Source organism: Urocampus carinirostris, chromosome 15 (assembly GCF_059441175.1).
Source record: "Urocampus carinirostris isolate Australia breed hairy pipefish chromosome 15, RoL_Ucar_1.0, whole genome shotgun sequence".
NCBI classification, from domain to species: domain Eukaryota; kingdom Metazoa; phylum Chordata; class Actinopteri; order Syngnathiformes; family Syngnathidae; genus Urocampus; species Urocampus carinirostris.
Genome location: NC_142363.1, coordinates 8,639,276 through 8,655,799, shown reverse-complemented (window position 1 = coordinate 8,655,799; position 16,524 = coordinate 8,639,276). Strand labels below are relative to the sequence as shown.

General features: G+C 40.4%; 1 protein-coding gene across 1 annotated transcript in view; it reads left to right on the top strand.

The window, feature by feature from the left end:
* The first annotated feature begins 3,512 nt into the window (after window positions 1-3,512).
* The window catches only part of enpep (glutamyl aminopeptidase), a 38,153-nt gene continuing 25,141 nt past the window's right edge, over window positions 3,513-16,524 (top strand). Inside the window, exons 1-5 of the mRNA XM_088354375.1 lie at window positions 3,513-4,156; window positions 9,108-9,249; window positions 10,135-10,269; window positions 10,342-10,462; window positions 11,006-11,160. Coding sequence (XP_088210501.1) covers window positions 3,513-4,156; window positions 9,108-9,249; window positions 10,135-10,269; window positions 10,342-10,462; window positions 11,006-11,160 — 1,197 coding nt within the window. The remainder of the gene's footprint in view (window positions 4,157-9,107; window positions 9,250-10,134; window positions 10,270-10,341; window positions 10,463-11,005; window positions 11,161-16,524) is intronic.

The following is a 16,524-nucleotide window of genomic DNA, read 5'->3' as shown; positions in this document are numbered from 1 at the left end:
TGCCCTGCGACTAGCTGGCAACCAGTTCAGGGTGTCCCCTGCCCACTGCCTGAAGATAGCTGAGATGGGCTCCAGCAACCCCGTGACCTTACTGAAGATAAGCGGTGCAGATAATGGATGGATGACATCAAAACATTTGAAAACATATCAGAAATACACGATAAGATTGTTGAAAGGACTACTTTCAAGTTGTTTTTCATTTTTATTTTCCACATTGTCGTGTGAGCCTTTGCTTCAATTGTCTATTTTTGTATGTTGTTTCGAGCTTTCAAATTAAAATTTCTATTTGTAAAATCCCACCCTAAAGTTTGCTTTATTTAACTGTCACACATGTAAAGAGTGGGGGGGTCTTCATAAGCATTTAATATTAACGTTGTTATTATTATCAATTTACTGTCAGATTTAAACCGTGTGACCTGGCGTCCTACTGGTTCTGATGTCATGGTTTGGCAATCCTGTTTCCAACCTTTGCAATGTTGTACAGTGTTTTTTTTTAGGTACTGTAATCCCTCATTTTTTTGGGCCCGCAGTAGTCTAAGTCCACGAAGGAGAAACCTTTATTTATTAATTTCTCTAAATACGCTTTTATACTCTGAAACCCAAGGATGAAACCCTGTTTACAGGCTCAAAAACTTGTTTGACAAATAAAAGTACCATAAACTTGTTTTTTTTATTTTACAAAAAAATTCCATTCTCTCTTATTATAATACTAAAAACAAATCGATTCCGAAAAGGGTTAGAAATGATTTCAGGAGACTATCCACTTTTTTTTTACGTCTAATGATATTTTGTCACTATCATACGGGGGGGTGGGGGGGTCGGGGGGGGTGGGGCGCTTCACATGACAACACCATAATGACAAGCCACCAAAGCAGGCGCGTCAGCGTCATTTTTAAACACACTTTTTAAAATGTAATTTATTATTTTAAGTGTGGTCTATAGAGCCAGACCACTGAGAAACATGACAATAGCAACAATTCCAAGCAAATTCAAGCGCTTCAACCAAAATTTAAGCATTTACCTGGACTTGAAAACACAATTTTAAGATTCAAGCATTTTCAAACATTTCAAGCACCCGTACGAACCCTTATCTTAAGTCACTGAGAAACATTTGAAGTGGGATATTTGTCGATATGGGGCTCCAATATTATTATTATTATTTTTAATGTATTATCGGAAATCACTAGACGAAACACAGTGAAATGAACTGCTCTGAAGAATTAGCTTTTGTCGAGACAGCGAGTTTGGCATTCTTTTATTTTTGAATTTTGTGTTAAAATATACACTGTGATTATTGAAAAAGTAAATTGTCAGAAGCAGAACAGGAGGTGGACCCAGATGCGTAACGTTTCTCACACAAGCTTTGTTTTACGGGAATGGGGCAGTCATGCATGTTAACACAAACGCCAGTGATTCGGCGATTGCTGGGCGGAAGAAGTAAGGCAGAAGTCTGGCGTGGAACGACAGGAAGCCAGAGGCCGACGAGATCGATACCAGTTACACAAGCAGATACCGGACTTATGTGGTCGATACCAGACGGGACAGACAGGATTGATATCAGACACAGGTGACTGGAGACAGATAGAGATAGAGAGACAGACGGGATCGATACCAGACACCTGAGTTCGACATCAAACAAGACGAGATAGACGGGGTTGATACCCGATACTGAAGATTGTAGCAAGGTATCAGACATGGCGAGACAGATGGGGTCGATACCAGACACTGGAGACTGGAGTCCGATATCAAACAGGACAAGATAGACGGGAACGATACCAGATGCTGGAGACTGGTGACTGATATCAAACAGGAGCGAGATAGACGGGAAATATACCCAATACTGGAGATTGTAGCAAGGTATCAGACAGGACAAGATAGACGGAATCGATACCAGACAGGATACACAAGCAGGATACTGGACAGAGTCAAAACACACATCTTGCGAGTGCAGTGGTTCGTTGACGGACTGACAAAGGGTGAGTGAGAGCACTGAGCCTAAATAGGAGGGAAGCCAATCGGTCAACGAGCTGCTGCTGGCGCAAAACGGGCAGCGCCAATTGGGGGCAATGGGCAACCGTGACATAAATAAAATACAAATATTTTTATTTAATTGCTCTTAGATAGATAGATAGATACTTTATTCATCCCCATAGGGAAATTCACACTTCCAGCAGTCTACCCCATTGTTTATTAACAGATTAACATGAGGCCCTAGGGGTGCTTGTAGCGGAGTGGATGACGTCACGCCAGTCCAAAAGTTCGACATCCCTGCGGCAGATGGAAAACTTTTCTTTGTGAAAATCCAGGGATAAACCACCTCATGTTAGCAAGTCCGCCTCCTCTCCGATTCTCCCCGGCTTTCGTGTCTCTGTTTAGCGGCGTTGAAGCCGGATAGCTCCGGGTAGCTCCGGGTGGCTACACGTTAGCGTCCGGAATGCTAAACCTGAGCCACGTTTCCGCAAAAGACAGCAACTGCGCTCCCTGTGCGCTTCGATTTTTTCCACCAGCACTCGATGATCTTATTTGGTCGTGAGTTCGCATTTACCATGATTACGGATGGTACCGAAGACTTATAACGCCGCTAGCCGCTTCGCTAGCTCCGGCTCTTCTTCCACGATAGGCCCCTTCATCACGCCGGCACGAGAATTCTTCAGGGCAAGGAGTTGAAATTCCTTGAATACACGCATTTTTTGTGCGCTAAAACCCATGTCCCATAGGATAGAAGTAATCCATAGTGTAGTTGTCAAAACAGGAAGAAAAAAAAGAAAAAGACAATAAAACAATAGGGCAGCTGCTGGAAAAGGCAGCCGCTCGTGGCAGCGCCGCTTTGAACTAGAGACAACAAGGCTCCTGACCCCTAGTTAAAAAAAAGTATATGTTAAAAAAAAAAATCTTAATTTATTGCGTGGTCCCTAGAGTGCCAAGAAAAACGGCAATGACAACAATTTCAAGCATTTTCAAGCACTTCACCCAAAATTCAAGCATTTTTCTGATCTTGAAAACAACAATACAATTCAAGGATTTCCAGCACCCGTACGAACCCTGTCTGTTGTTCCTCCCAAATAATTTGCACTTGCGCATCAGATAGGCTCCATCGCTGTCCATTTTTAAAACACCTTTTTATACCTTGGCTGTTGACCCAGCATGATACTTTGTTCCTGTTTTATTATTTTATTATTTTCCATACTTGTGAAGAGATTTTATTATTTTATGGTCTACTTGAGGTTAATTTGTTGACTGTGTTTGATTTGTGTGCAGCAGTTTGTCTTCAGCTGTGCCTGTTTTAAAGGTCCTTATAAATAAAGTTGAGTTGAGTCACAAAAGGAGGCGTTTCCAACTGCTGCAGTGTGTGTCGTACTACTGTGGGATTTCCCTCCCCGATTTCTCTTTCTCCACCTCTCAGCACCACAGAGGACAGTGGAAGATCAATTTACACCAAGAACCTTAACCCTCCGTTACAACTTCACTGTTGAACCTGAGGAGATACTATCTTCTGTTGACATCAGATTGGGATGATGGTCACCAGGATGGACATGGAGGAGGAGGAGAAGAAGCAATATTGCATCCGTGGGAAGCATTTGCTCATATTGTGCGCGACAGTGGTAGTCTGCTCTTTGGCTGTGGGTCTTGGGGTGGGCCTTTCCAGGTCTGAAACCACTACAGTGACTACACAGTCTACACCAGCCCCAACAACAGAACCTATCCCGACCCCTTCACCTGGCAGGGGTCCCTGCAAACCTACCACAGACAACAGTGGCGATTGGAAGAATTTCCGTCTCCCCGATTACGTGAAACCGACCCATTATGACTTGCTTCTGGAACCAGACCTTGTTGATGATATCTATACGGGCACTGTGGATATCCATGTGGAAGTCAGCAAGCCGACTCGCCATTTGTGGCTCCACATCAGAGAAACCTATGTCCGTGACTTACCCAGGTTGAAATTGTTGGACAAGAACGGACAGCAGAAGCCCGTATCGGTAAAGAGTTGCTTTGAATATGAGGCACAGGAGTATGTTGTGGTGGAGGCTTCAGAGGAGTTGGCTGTCACCAGCTCTGGGGAAGTTTATGTGCTCAGTCTGAATTTCCAAGGTTGGCTGAACGGCTCCCTGGTGGGATTTTATAGAGTTATCTACTCAGAAGACAATATTACCAAGTAAGTCCAAACGCATTCTTTTTCAACTGATAATCAGTGGAGTTTATTGGGGTTTTCGCCGACATTTCACTCATAATTAATGCAGGGGTGACCAAGCTCTTTATATCTGAGAGATACTTTTTGTTTTTGAAAAGCACAAAGGGTTGCCATTTTGAAGTTATAACACGATAAATTGTCATTTTAGAGGTGCTTATGTTGTTACTCTGTTATTACCAGGTTGTATCATTAGAAGTGAGGTCAGAATAAAACTTCATGTTAGAAAAAACAATTATTAGAAGATCACAATGATCCATCATTGATGAGCTATTTTCAGAACCTCTCAGTGGGCGAGAGACCCTTGTTCTAATTCACAGTTTTCCATGTGTATTGGTTCAGATGATTAATCATGAAATTCAAACCTTTGCTTTAAAAATAAACATGTTGAAATTTTTAATTTGGATTTTGTTTGCAAATTCATATGGCAATACTTAAACATAAATTTTTATTAACATTCACCGCAAATAAAAACATGTTAATCATATCTTAACCTGGGGTCACCAACCTTTTAAGCTACTTTTTGTTACTGATTGTCTACCATTTTGATATGCATTTCTGAAATACTGTAACGATTTATGTTAGCATTAGGTTGTTACTATGTTATTACCAGTGTTGGGCACTTTGCCTCAAAAAAGTAATTAGTCATAGTTACTCACAACTTCTCCCAAAAAGTAGCCGAGTTAGTGCCTGAATTACTTTATAATAAAAGTGACAAGTTACAAGAGAAAGTAATCATTTCTGTTTCTCTAAAAAGAAATTGCTGTATGTCACAGAATGAATATTTTCTGAGCAAATATGAAACACACACTTACTCGTAGAGAAGGGAATTTGGACATCTTTAGAGAACCGGATTTTTCGGCTCGGCTACTCCGGGTCCCAAATGGCTTTTCAGGTTGTTTTTGTTGCTCTTAATCCCTACATTACCAATTATCATGTAACATTTTTTGTGGAATGACTTATAACGACAAAGAATAAAGAAAAAAGACCAAAATGGAAAAAAACTAAACAAAATGAAAAATACAATAACAAAAGAAAAAAGAGAGATAAAAGACAAAAAATAAACTTTACATTTCTATCCAAACGCCGTAAAACACAGGAAATATGATTCGAATATTTATAAAATTTTAAAAGGGTGGATAGGTGTTTAGTGCAAAGCCCCATGGTGCAGGGGTCCAGGGTTCAAGTCCAGCAGATGGCATCTCCGTGCGGACTTTGCAAGTTCTTCCTCCGGGAACTCCGTTTTCCTCCCACATTACTAGTCAAGTCAAGTCATTTTTATTTGTATAGCCCTAAATCACGAAGAGTCTCAAAGGGCTTCACAGATTATTACACTATATTACACAGACTATTTTTCAGCCGACGAGAAGAGTAGGTTATTCATATTCTATGGAGTAGAAGTGAGTTTTAAGCTTAGATTTAAACATTTCCACTGAGGCTGCAGATCGGATCTCAGGGGGAAGAGCATTCCACAGCACCGGTGCCCGGATGGAGAACGCTCTTGAACCAGCAGAACACTTCTTTGCTCTTGGGATCACCAGAAGACCGGCAGTCTCAGATCGTAGGCTTCGGACCGGGACATAGGGGCAAATCAGATCTAAAAGATAAGAGGGAGAAAGTCCATGTAAGATTTTGTATAATACTAAGAGAACCTTGAAATCACATCTTAGGCTAACTGGGAGCCAATGCAGGTTAGCCAAAATCGGTGTTATGTGATCATACTTTTTTGTCCTAGTTAAAAGCCTCGCTGCGGCATTTTGTACAAGCTGAAGAGACTTGATTCTAGACTTCGGGAGACCAGAGAGTAGTGCATTACAGTAATCGAGACGGGAGGTAACAAACGCATGATTTATAATTTCCGCATCCGACTGAGACAGTATTGAACAGATTTTAGCAATGTTACGAAGATGGAAGAAAGCGGTTCTAGTAATTTTCTTTACATGCATTTCAAAGGATAGATCAGGGTCAAATATGTCACCTAAATTTTTAACTGAGTCACTCTGTGTGATGTGACATTTTGTCAGGCGTGAATGAGCGAGTGAGTTATCGGTCCCTGTGTGCCCTGCCCTGTGCTGGCAACCAGTTCAGGGTGTCCCCTGCCCACTGCCCAAAGATAGCTGGGATGGGCTCCAGCACCCCTTCAACCGTACTGTGGATAAGCATTGAAGATAATGGATGGATGTATTTACCTGGTATGACGTGAATTGAGCTGGTTAAGTGGCGTTGCGGGTGGATGCAAACTTCCAGGATGGTCATTCCCTAAATACTCTTTAACAGTCACAACTGTCAATCATTTACAGCCAAGCAACCGAGCGAGGGTAATGATGCGTTTTTCTCAAGGGCATAGTTTAACCTAATTGATTGCCAGGCTAAATGCAATTGAAAATCTGTATTGACTTTATTACTTTCCTTTGATTTTTATCCATCAACAGCCTGAACGTAGCACATATTGAGCTTTAACGAATAGCTGTTAGCTTTAGCGCTGTCTACTGTTGCGAGTTGTCAGAGCTTGCAAGGCTTGTTCTGCTGGCCTAAAAATATCTGAATCACGTGATGTCAATTCATATTTATAAATCATATCCATAAATAAATACCTTTTTTGGTGTATGAATACTTATTAAATAGTTCAAAATTGTCCACCAGCTTCCTTTAATTGCTTTTCCCCTGGTTACGCTGCTTTCAGACGTGTGCTTTCATATTTAAGCATTTAACCAACACCATTTTAGCTTGTTGAATATTGTTGCCAGGGTCAAAAATCTACCTGGAGGCCTTTACAATCAGTTCTGCAGGCCCTGAGGCGTAACTTAAGTGTGGATAAAACTGTTGGTTTAGCCAATAAAACTTCGAGTTGGCGAAGCCGGGGCCTTCTAGCAGCCGTAAGGAAATGTCAGCAGTTTTACAAACTGTGATTGGCTCAGAGGCAGTAACCATAGTATCCCAACGAAAAGGTGATGAAAACGATACCAGGTGACCACTGCTTCCATAAAATAGAATTTTCAACCCTAAATCAAATTAAAACTGATACCAGAAATAGAACCCGACAGGCTTTTAGCATGAGTGTCGATGGGGACAGAAAAAAACGTCTTAATGGAACTGAAACAAGCGAATAAGTGTACGACAAAGTAATTGAAAACTTCTTGGGGAAAGAAATAGGGATGGGTTTTGTGAACGAATAAAGACGAGTTTTGGTGAGTAAAATGTGTCTGTATTGCTAAATGAAATCACAATTTTATGAGGTAAAATTTGTATTGATCTTTTTTTTAAAAATGTGCTGTAGCTGTAGCCATAAAATAGTTATTGTGGTTGGGACTGATTCAGATGTAGCACTACTAATGGCCTAGGTCTGAAATGCACGGCCTGCCACTGGTGGCTCTAACATTGAGTTCCTCCGACTAGCACAACATTAGCAGCAAGTATTAGCAGTTTCTTTCATAGCCAACCATATGCTTGGACGTTAGTGAGGACAATGTGAGTGTGTTGAAAAGTTGGTAGTGTTATATCCCTAATGCCCCTATGCAAATCTATTTTTTCCATGATATTATATTCTTTTTCTTCAATTAGGCACATAACATGTAGTGTTCCTTCTCAAAGTTATGGTGCCAATTTTCCAGGCACCTGGGGACTCGGAAAATGTATTCTCAAAGTTGACCCATCTGGCTTGTTATCTTAGAGCGGTGATGCCATTGAAGTAACACAAAAATCCCATTAACACAACATCTGAGGCCTGCATACTGCTCATTTCTGCTTGGAAAATAGAAACGTCGTTTACCTTTCGACTATTGAACGCGTAGAACAATATGGTGACTGGCATTCCAGGGTGCAGGTGTTCCTCCAATGACATCACAGCTCAGGATGACAAAGACAATATAGGCTGTCTTCAAAATGCATCTTCGAAATTTATTAGAATATGCTGATATACTATTGTATATACAGAATATATATATATATATATATATATATATATATATATATATATATATATATATATATATATATATATAAAAAAAATTGTATATTATGAAAAAACATATTTGGAATACCAGTGTTTTACAACCTTTTTTTGATTTAAAAAAATCTCAATGTACACTGTCCTTCGAAAACGTTTAAAAATTAATCCCTGGTGCTAGTTTCATGTCGTAGTCTTTTTTTAGCTTAAATTCCATTATTGCTTTAATTGACAGTATAGTTTTTTTTTTTTTTTTTTTTTTTTTTTTTTTAACTTTTGTGGTTATTGTGGTTCACGGGGTAGTACAAGTTATAATCCATTTTCGTTGTATAATTTTGCTGTCATTTTGTTTTTTTGGGGGTTTTCGAATTATGACAAAAATAAGACTTAAAATGAACAAAATGTATCAGCCAGAGGAATCTCATTTACTATATTTCTTCCTTTTTTCGTACAATAAGAAATTAATGAAATAAAATAAATCAGCCAAATCAGGTGCAAGGTTTTTACAGTATTCTATATGTTATTGGTATTTTTCATGTGCAAACATGAACATTTAATAAAAATAAAAAGCTCAGTAGAAGGCCTTTGGAGCAGGTTGGACTTCCTTACTTGAGAGGCTTCTCTCCCTGATCTCCTTGCAAGTTCGAAATCCATTGATGTCTTCTCTCCTTATTTTGAGTGTCTAGTTTAACCTTATCATTTTTATTTCAAATAAAATAAAAGATTAAATAGATATTCCTGTACCTTCTCATGCGCATATGATTAGTATAGAAAAAGAATAATAATAAAAGCAATCTGCCGCCACCTACTGATATGGATGAATGTTAGTTACTCAGCTGATGACTTGAAGAAATCAAAGATACTTAACAAGCGTGATATTTTTTTGCAAAGGTAATCTTGGTCAACTTCTCACACCGGTTGAAGAACACTGCTGTCCTCTAAAATAGACTACTTGTGTTTTTATCTTATCAGAAAGATTGCGGCGACTGATCACGAGCCAACAGATGCCAGGAAATCATTTCCCTGCTTTGATGAGCCCAATAAAAAGGCCACCTTTAAAATAGCCATTCTTCATGACATGGCTTATGACGCTCTGTCCAACATGCCGCTAGAGGTTTGCAACTACTTATAGAAAGAATGAAGTGCAGGGGTGAATAGTAAATAGTCTGTGTTTATATAGCGCTTTTCAAGTCACTGGAGACCTCCCAAAGCGCTTTTACAATGTGCTTCACACTTACCCTTTCACACACGCACTCACACTATAGTAATATTTTTGTAGTATTTCCATGGTAGAATCTTTGTAGTTTATACTTCGTATTTTTTTAGTATTACTTGGGTTGTATTTTTGTGGTATTTTTGTCATATTTTCTGCAGTCAGAATTTTTAGTACTTCAGTTGTATTTTTAAAGCATTACTTTTATTTTGAAGTGTTTTGTAGTATTTCTACAGTAGTATTTTTGTCATATTTCCAAAGTATAATTTTTGTTGTACTATTACTGTAGTTTTTTTCTATAGTATTTCCATACTAGTATCTTTGCAGAATTTGTTAAGTATTTTAATATGAATGTAGTTAAATTTGTGTAGTATTTCTGTCGGTTTATTTCTGTAATAATATTTTGTATTAAATTAATATTCTAGTAGTAATTTTATTGGTTGGTTGGATCCCTTAACCACTTGGGTTGTAGGGGCACCATTTCCTGCGGTGTGTCTTGGGCAAATACAGGCTGCTGGCGCCCGTCCCTCTCCATGCCAACATGTTTCCACCTGGGCTTGAACTAGGGACATTCTTTGTTTCAGGCAAATGTGCTAACCACTGCACTACGGGTATCAAATTTCCTATTATAACAATCACTTCATGATATTTTGACCGTTTTTGTTTGGTGGGCCGTAGTTTGCGCGCCCTGATCTGGGTGTTCAGCACCCCCAAAGCTCTGAAGCTAAAATCGCCCGTGGATGCACTTTAACCTCATTATTCATTGGCCCTGTCTGTCACTGTCAGAGTGTCTCTGAGGTGCTGCCTGGCAATAAAAAGTGGACCTCCTTCCAGAAGTCCGTTCCAATGAGTACCTATTTAGTATGTTTTGCCGTGCACCAGTTCCATCATGTGGAAAGAATATCTGCCCGAGGAATTCCAGTGAGTTTAGCACAACACTTACCACTTTCTTTACAAGTGAGTACCAAGGAATAATTTATTTTTTCTTCCTAGTTGAGAATTTACACCCAGCCGAGCCAGATACCAACTGCAAAATACGCTGCTGACATAACCAAGATCATCTTTGATTACTTTGAGGAATACTTCAACATGAGCTACTCCATCCCAAAACTGGGTAACATTTGTAATTCTTGTTTATTTGCCAGCACTGTTGGGCGTGTTACCTTAAACAAGTAATTTGTTAGAGTTAATCACTACTTCTTCCAAAAAGTAACTAAGTAAATACCTGAATTCATCTATAGTTAAAGTAACTAGTTTCCAGGCAAAGTAACTATTTCTGTTACTTTGAAAATAGGTGGTTGCATGTCATACAGCCGAAAAAGACAGTTCTTTAAAAATAGTCAGAATTCTCATCTCTACGAGTTTACGCGGTGTATCGTATTTGCTCATAAAATTTCAAATTTTTTGACACGCAATACCTTCTTCTTTTTGAAGTAACGGAAATAATTACTTTCCCTGGTAACTAGTTACTTTAACTATCGAGTAATTAAGTTACTTTTTAGGCGAAGTGCTTAGTTATTATTATTAATTACCTTTTAAAGTAACATCTCCATCAATGCTCCCAACACTGTTCTCTAATATTTACTTGTATAAAAATAATGAAAATAAAATGCTCAATAATTTAATGCTGCAGTCATGTTGTGTTTGTGATTAATAGATAAGATAGCGATACCTGATTTTGGCACTGGTGCAATGGAAAACTGGGGACTCATCACCTACAGGGAGACCAACTTGTTGTATGATGAGAAACAATCGTCTTCCTATAATAAGCAGCGAGTCGCCAGTGTTATTGCTCATGAGCTGGTTCACCAGGTAATGTATTTATTCTTTTAAAATCAATGTACTTAAATGCACAGTTACACACAAAAGTATTCCTTAATCTTTTTAAGAACTTCATTCAAAATCATTTGGCAATGCTGTATACACACAAGTTTGAAGAGACAGCCTGTTGAGGCACAAAAGCTTTTTTTGACAGATAATTACTTCTTTTCATACAAAACATTTAATAAGACAATAACGTTTTATGAACTGTAGAGTCATTCAATATTAATACAAATGAATGTCTTTTACAAACCCCCAACCCATTTGAAGGCAAACAATGAACCTTCAGCAGGGATTGGGAAAATATGCAGATGTGGCTCTTTTCATAAGCACATATGGTTTTGAGATAAAATTCTGGACCTGCAAACTTCTTCTTTAGCAGGGGCTCAGGAGGTAGAGCGCTCGTCTTGGGATCAAGAGATCGTAGTTCGAATCCCGGCTGCTCCGTGTTACATGTCGAAGTGTCCTTGGGTAAGACACTGAACCCCTAATACCCTCAATAAGCAGGCTAGCGCCTTACATGGCTGCACGGCCGCTATTGGGAAATGTGAAGCACACTGTAAAGCGCTTTGGGAAGTCATTGACTTGAAAAGCGCTATACAAATGCAGATCATTTCATTTCATTTACAAGTCGCATTTAGTAGGAAAAGTGAACCATCTCTTCCAAAAATGTAATAAGTGTAACTTGGCTAAGGCTTGATCCTGTTACCTCTCAGTGTTTGGGCAGGCACCCAACCCTTAGGCCACTGAGCTTTACATCACACACAGGGGGCACTGTTTGATAGGGGGCACCGCACAAGATGAAGAAAATCTATTTGTGTGCCTTATGGTCGTGAAAATACGGTACTCGTATGTGCATCACTATGGGCTTACGTGCATAACGCGTGGTGCAATAACAGCAGAATCATTGACACACACTGCTCACCCGATATAGAGTTTCTAGCAGTATCGTGTAGAACCTTCTATCTACTGAGAGAGCTAACTGTGGTCATTGTTATAGCTATTTACGTTCCACCGGATGCTAATGTTAGCATAGTGCTAAATCTCCTGCTCGCTGCTATCAATAAACAACAGCTTGCACACCCCGACGGAGCTCTTATCGTCGCCGGCGACTTTAATCGGGCATACTTAAGGACTGTACTTCTAAAATGCATTCAATACGTGGACTGTGCCACCAGGGGGGAAAAACATTGGACCGTGTGTACAGTAACATCAAAAACGCGTACAGAGTTTCCCCCCTCCCCCACCTAGCTGAATCCGATCACCTCTGTGTGTCCCTCACCCCCTCATACACCCCCATCGGGAGAAAAACAAAGCCTGTGACAAGGACAATACAAACATGGCCTGAGGGAGCCCTCTCTAGCTGCAAGACTATTTTCACCGGACTTGCTGGGAGGTATTTAAACATCATGACCTCCAGGAATTCACTGACACTGTATTATCCTATATTCGACACTGTATGGATAACAGTAAATAAAATAATCAGGGTCAATGTAACCCTGTCTGTCCAGCGAGTTGCGCACCCTCCTCAAACACCGCAACACCGCCTTCCGGTCTGGAGACAAGGCTCTTTACAGCATGGCCAGGGTTGACCTGAGAGGCATTGAAGATGCAAAGGCAGCCTACATGAGGAGGATCAAGCACCTCTTCGCTGGAAATGACTCGAGGAGGATGTGGCAGGGTCTACAACACATCACAAACTTCAGAGGCAACAACCTGGCAACTGTTGGGGCTGATGCTTCACTAGCTGCGGATCAGTTCTTTGCTTTAAAGCTGGAAGGCCACAAACAGTCACAACACACCCACCAACAACCAGCAGTAACACACTGACACTTCAGGAGAATGAAGTAAGGCGTGTGCTGAAAACTGTTAACACCAGGAAGGCAGCTGGCCCGGATCGAGTACCAGGCAGGGTACTCAGGGACTGTGCCGTTCCGCTGGCTGGGGTCTTCACCACCATCTTCAATTAGTCCCTGTCACAGGCTACCGTCCCACCCTGCTTCAAAACCTCCACCATCATTCCCATCCAATGTTCCCTCTGATTTTCCAAGGTTCTGAGCGTTCACACAAAGTCGGTGAGCAACCATAATCCCAAGTGTGGCAAGATAATTGATTTTCAAACATGTCCAAAACTTGACATGAAGTTACATTTTGCTGAGTTTCCGGCAATGCAAAATTATTTTTCTCTTTTGAATGAAATGACTCATGTACTATTACAAAGGTTGTACGGCCTACAAACTTTGTTTGTTCTTACAATTCTTTCACAAGATATCCATTTCTTTTTATTTCCTGATATATTTTGTCGCATAATATTAACATTTTGGGGGGCTTATTTAGCCGGTTGTAAGATACAGAACTTAATCACATTTTTTAGTGGAAGTACAATGTTGGCAACAAGATTCACTTGATATAATTGGAAATTATTTGAATGCAACACAAACTTTTTCTTCTTTTTTCTGTGTTTTTTTTCTACTTTTTTTTTAATTCCTTTAAAAAAATCTCATTGTGTTTATTTTTTCCGAGCTGTTACTTTTTTCTTTTTTTAAACCTCGGATAAGTCGGACTCGCATAAGTCGGATTCTCGGATAAGTCGGACAAATTGCGTGGAACGTTTGTTCTCTAGGCTTTTCTGTAGTATTACACCTCGCATAAGTCGGATTTTATAAGTCGGATCCTCGCCTAAGTCGGATGGATTTTTCCGTACAATTGACCCTTTTTAATGGTTTTCGCCTCTGATAAGTCGGATCGGTATCAGGTCGCCTAGGACATCTCCCAAATGCTCTAAATTTCAGCCTCCAGTGGCAGTAAGCGATGGAATTTTCCGGGAAGATTTTCACTCCTCACAGATTTTCCGGGAAGATTTTCACCCCTCCCAGATTTTCCGGGAAGATTTCTTGATGTGACGTGGCGTTCCGTGATTGGCAGAGGCTATTCATCAAACTCCTCCTCAGTGTTGAATGATAGCACTCTCAATCACAGCACGCGGTCATAGAACAAAGCCTCGTAATCATAATCCCATTGTTTCTTATTACAGTAGTGCTAGCATTCAAATTGAATTTGTGTGAATTTCTTTGGACTTCCTTGCGGTCTGTGCGGTCTACGGTGTGGCGATGGCCTCAAGTTCTAAAACCAAAGGCAGGAGTCTCAAGACTAGAACGTATGAAGAAAAGCTCGCTATCATTGAATTCCAAGAAAAGAATCAGCACATGAAGCAAAAAGACATCGCGGCGAAGTTTGGAATGAGCCCTCAAACTTTGAGCGACATTCTGAAAAGCCAGAAGAAGATAAAAGATATGTGTGCGACAGATTTTAGAGCTCCGACCGCTAAAAGGCAGAGGGTAAATGATCATCCAGATGTCGACAAAGCACTGATTTTGTGGTTCCGTCAAAAATCATCGAGGCCTGAAATCAGAATTGACTGTGGAATGATGCTAATGCAAGCTAACAAATTTCGCCAACAGTTTTCACCGGAATCGGCTGAACTTGCACCAGCGTGGATCGACAGGTTCAAAAAACGATATGGACTTGGGCGGATTACTAAAGCCGGGGAGTCGGGCGGAGTGGATACAGAGGTTGTTGAAGAATGGAAAAGCGGAAAACTGCGAGAAATACTCAAGAATTATGAGCCAAAGGATATTTATAACGCGGACGAGACGGGCCTCTTTTGGCTGCTTTTGCCGGATAATTCCATCGGTTTTATTGGACAATCTCATCACGGTGCGAAACAACCAAAATCTCGACTGACAGTGCTTGTGGGTTCCAATATGGACGGTACTGATAAGTTGCCGTTGCTGGTTATCGGAAAAAGTAAAAAACCGAGAGCCTTTAAAAACGTAGAAGTTCCGGTGCTGTATGAGGCCAACAAGAAGGCTTGGATGCTGTCGTCGTTGTTTGAAGCTTGGCTGAAAAAGTTGGACAGGAGGATGGCGTTCGAAAAGAGGAAGATCGTTATGGTGGTGGATAATTGTCCGGCGCATCCAACCATTGAACTGAACAATATCGAATTGGTGTTTTTACCACCAAATACCACTTCGCACACCCAGCCGATGGACTCGGGTATCATAAAAAACCTGAAGTAAGAGTTAAATTTCTTCTTAGTTCGAAATTTTGCGACCTCGGATAAGTCGGATCCTCGGATAAGTCGGATGAAAATGACCGGTCCATCTGGATCCGACTTATCCGAGGTTTACTATACTTTTTTCCTACATTTCTTTCTTTTCTTTTTTTCTGGCTTTTTTATATTTTTTTCCTTCTTTTTTTTTCTCTTCCTTTTGTTTCTTTTTTTCTCAGCTTTTTACTACTTTTTCATTTTGGTATTTTTTTCTTTTTTGTTCTATTCCCCCCTTCCTTTAAGTCATTTTGTGCATAATTTTACATAATATTTGGTCATGTTGGGATTAAAGAAGCAAAAACAACCTGAGGAGCCATTTAGGACCCGAAAGAGCGAGGCGGCGTACAGGGATGAGGTGGAGTCACTGACAAAGTGGTGTTCAAAAAACCAACTCATACTGAACACCACAAAAACAAAAGAACTCATACTGGACTTCAGGAGGATAGGCAGGAACCCAGCACCACCCATTATAAAAGGAGACTGTGTAGAGAGTCCACTCTTTCAAATTCCTGGGTGTGCACATCTCCGATGACCTCTCCTGGTCTGCAAACAGCATAGCGGTGGTAGGGAAGGCCCAGCAGCGACTCCATTTCCTGAGAGTGCTCAGGAAAAAATATCTGAAACAGCAGCTGCTGGTGTCCTTTTACAAAGCCACAGTGGATTGACCATTCTAACATACTGCATTATGGTGTGGCATGCTGGGTGCACGGCAGCGGACAGGAAAACGCTTCAGGGGGTCATCAACACAGCCCAGTGAATCATTGGTTGCTCTCTACCCAGTCTGGAGGACATTGCCTGCTCTCGCTACCTCAGCAGAGCAGAAAACATCATCAAGGCCTTTTCTCACCCCGGCCACCACCTCTTTGACCTGCTGCCTTCCGGCAGGCGCTACAGGTCACACAAAACAAAAACAAACAGACTCAGAGACAGTTTCTTCCCCAGAGCGATTACCACCCTTAACATACATCGCACAAAATACTTAAACTCTTGCAAACACACTACCTCAAACAGATGTACAATTGTATTCATGCCTATGCTCACTTTGCACAATGTTGACTATTTTTGCACAATGTTGACTATTTTTGCACTTAACGCATATTGCACTAATACGATCCCAAAACTGTATGTAACATCCTACATGCCCACATTTCTTGTGTAAATATTGTGTAAATTATAACCTTAATTTTCTTTGTTCCGTTATATTGTGTAAATTATGACCTTATCTTCTTTGTTCCTTTATCTTC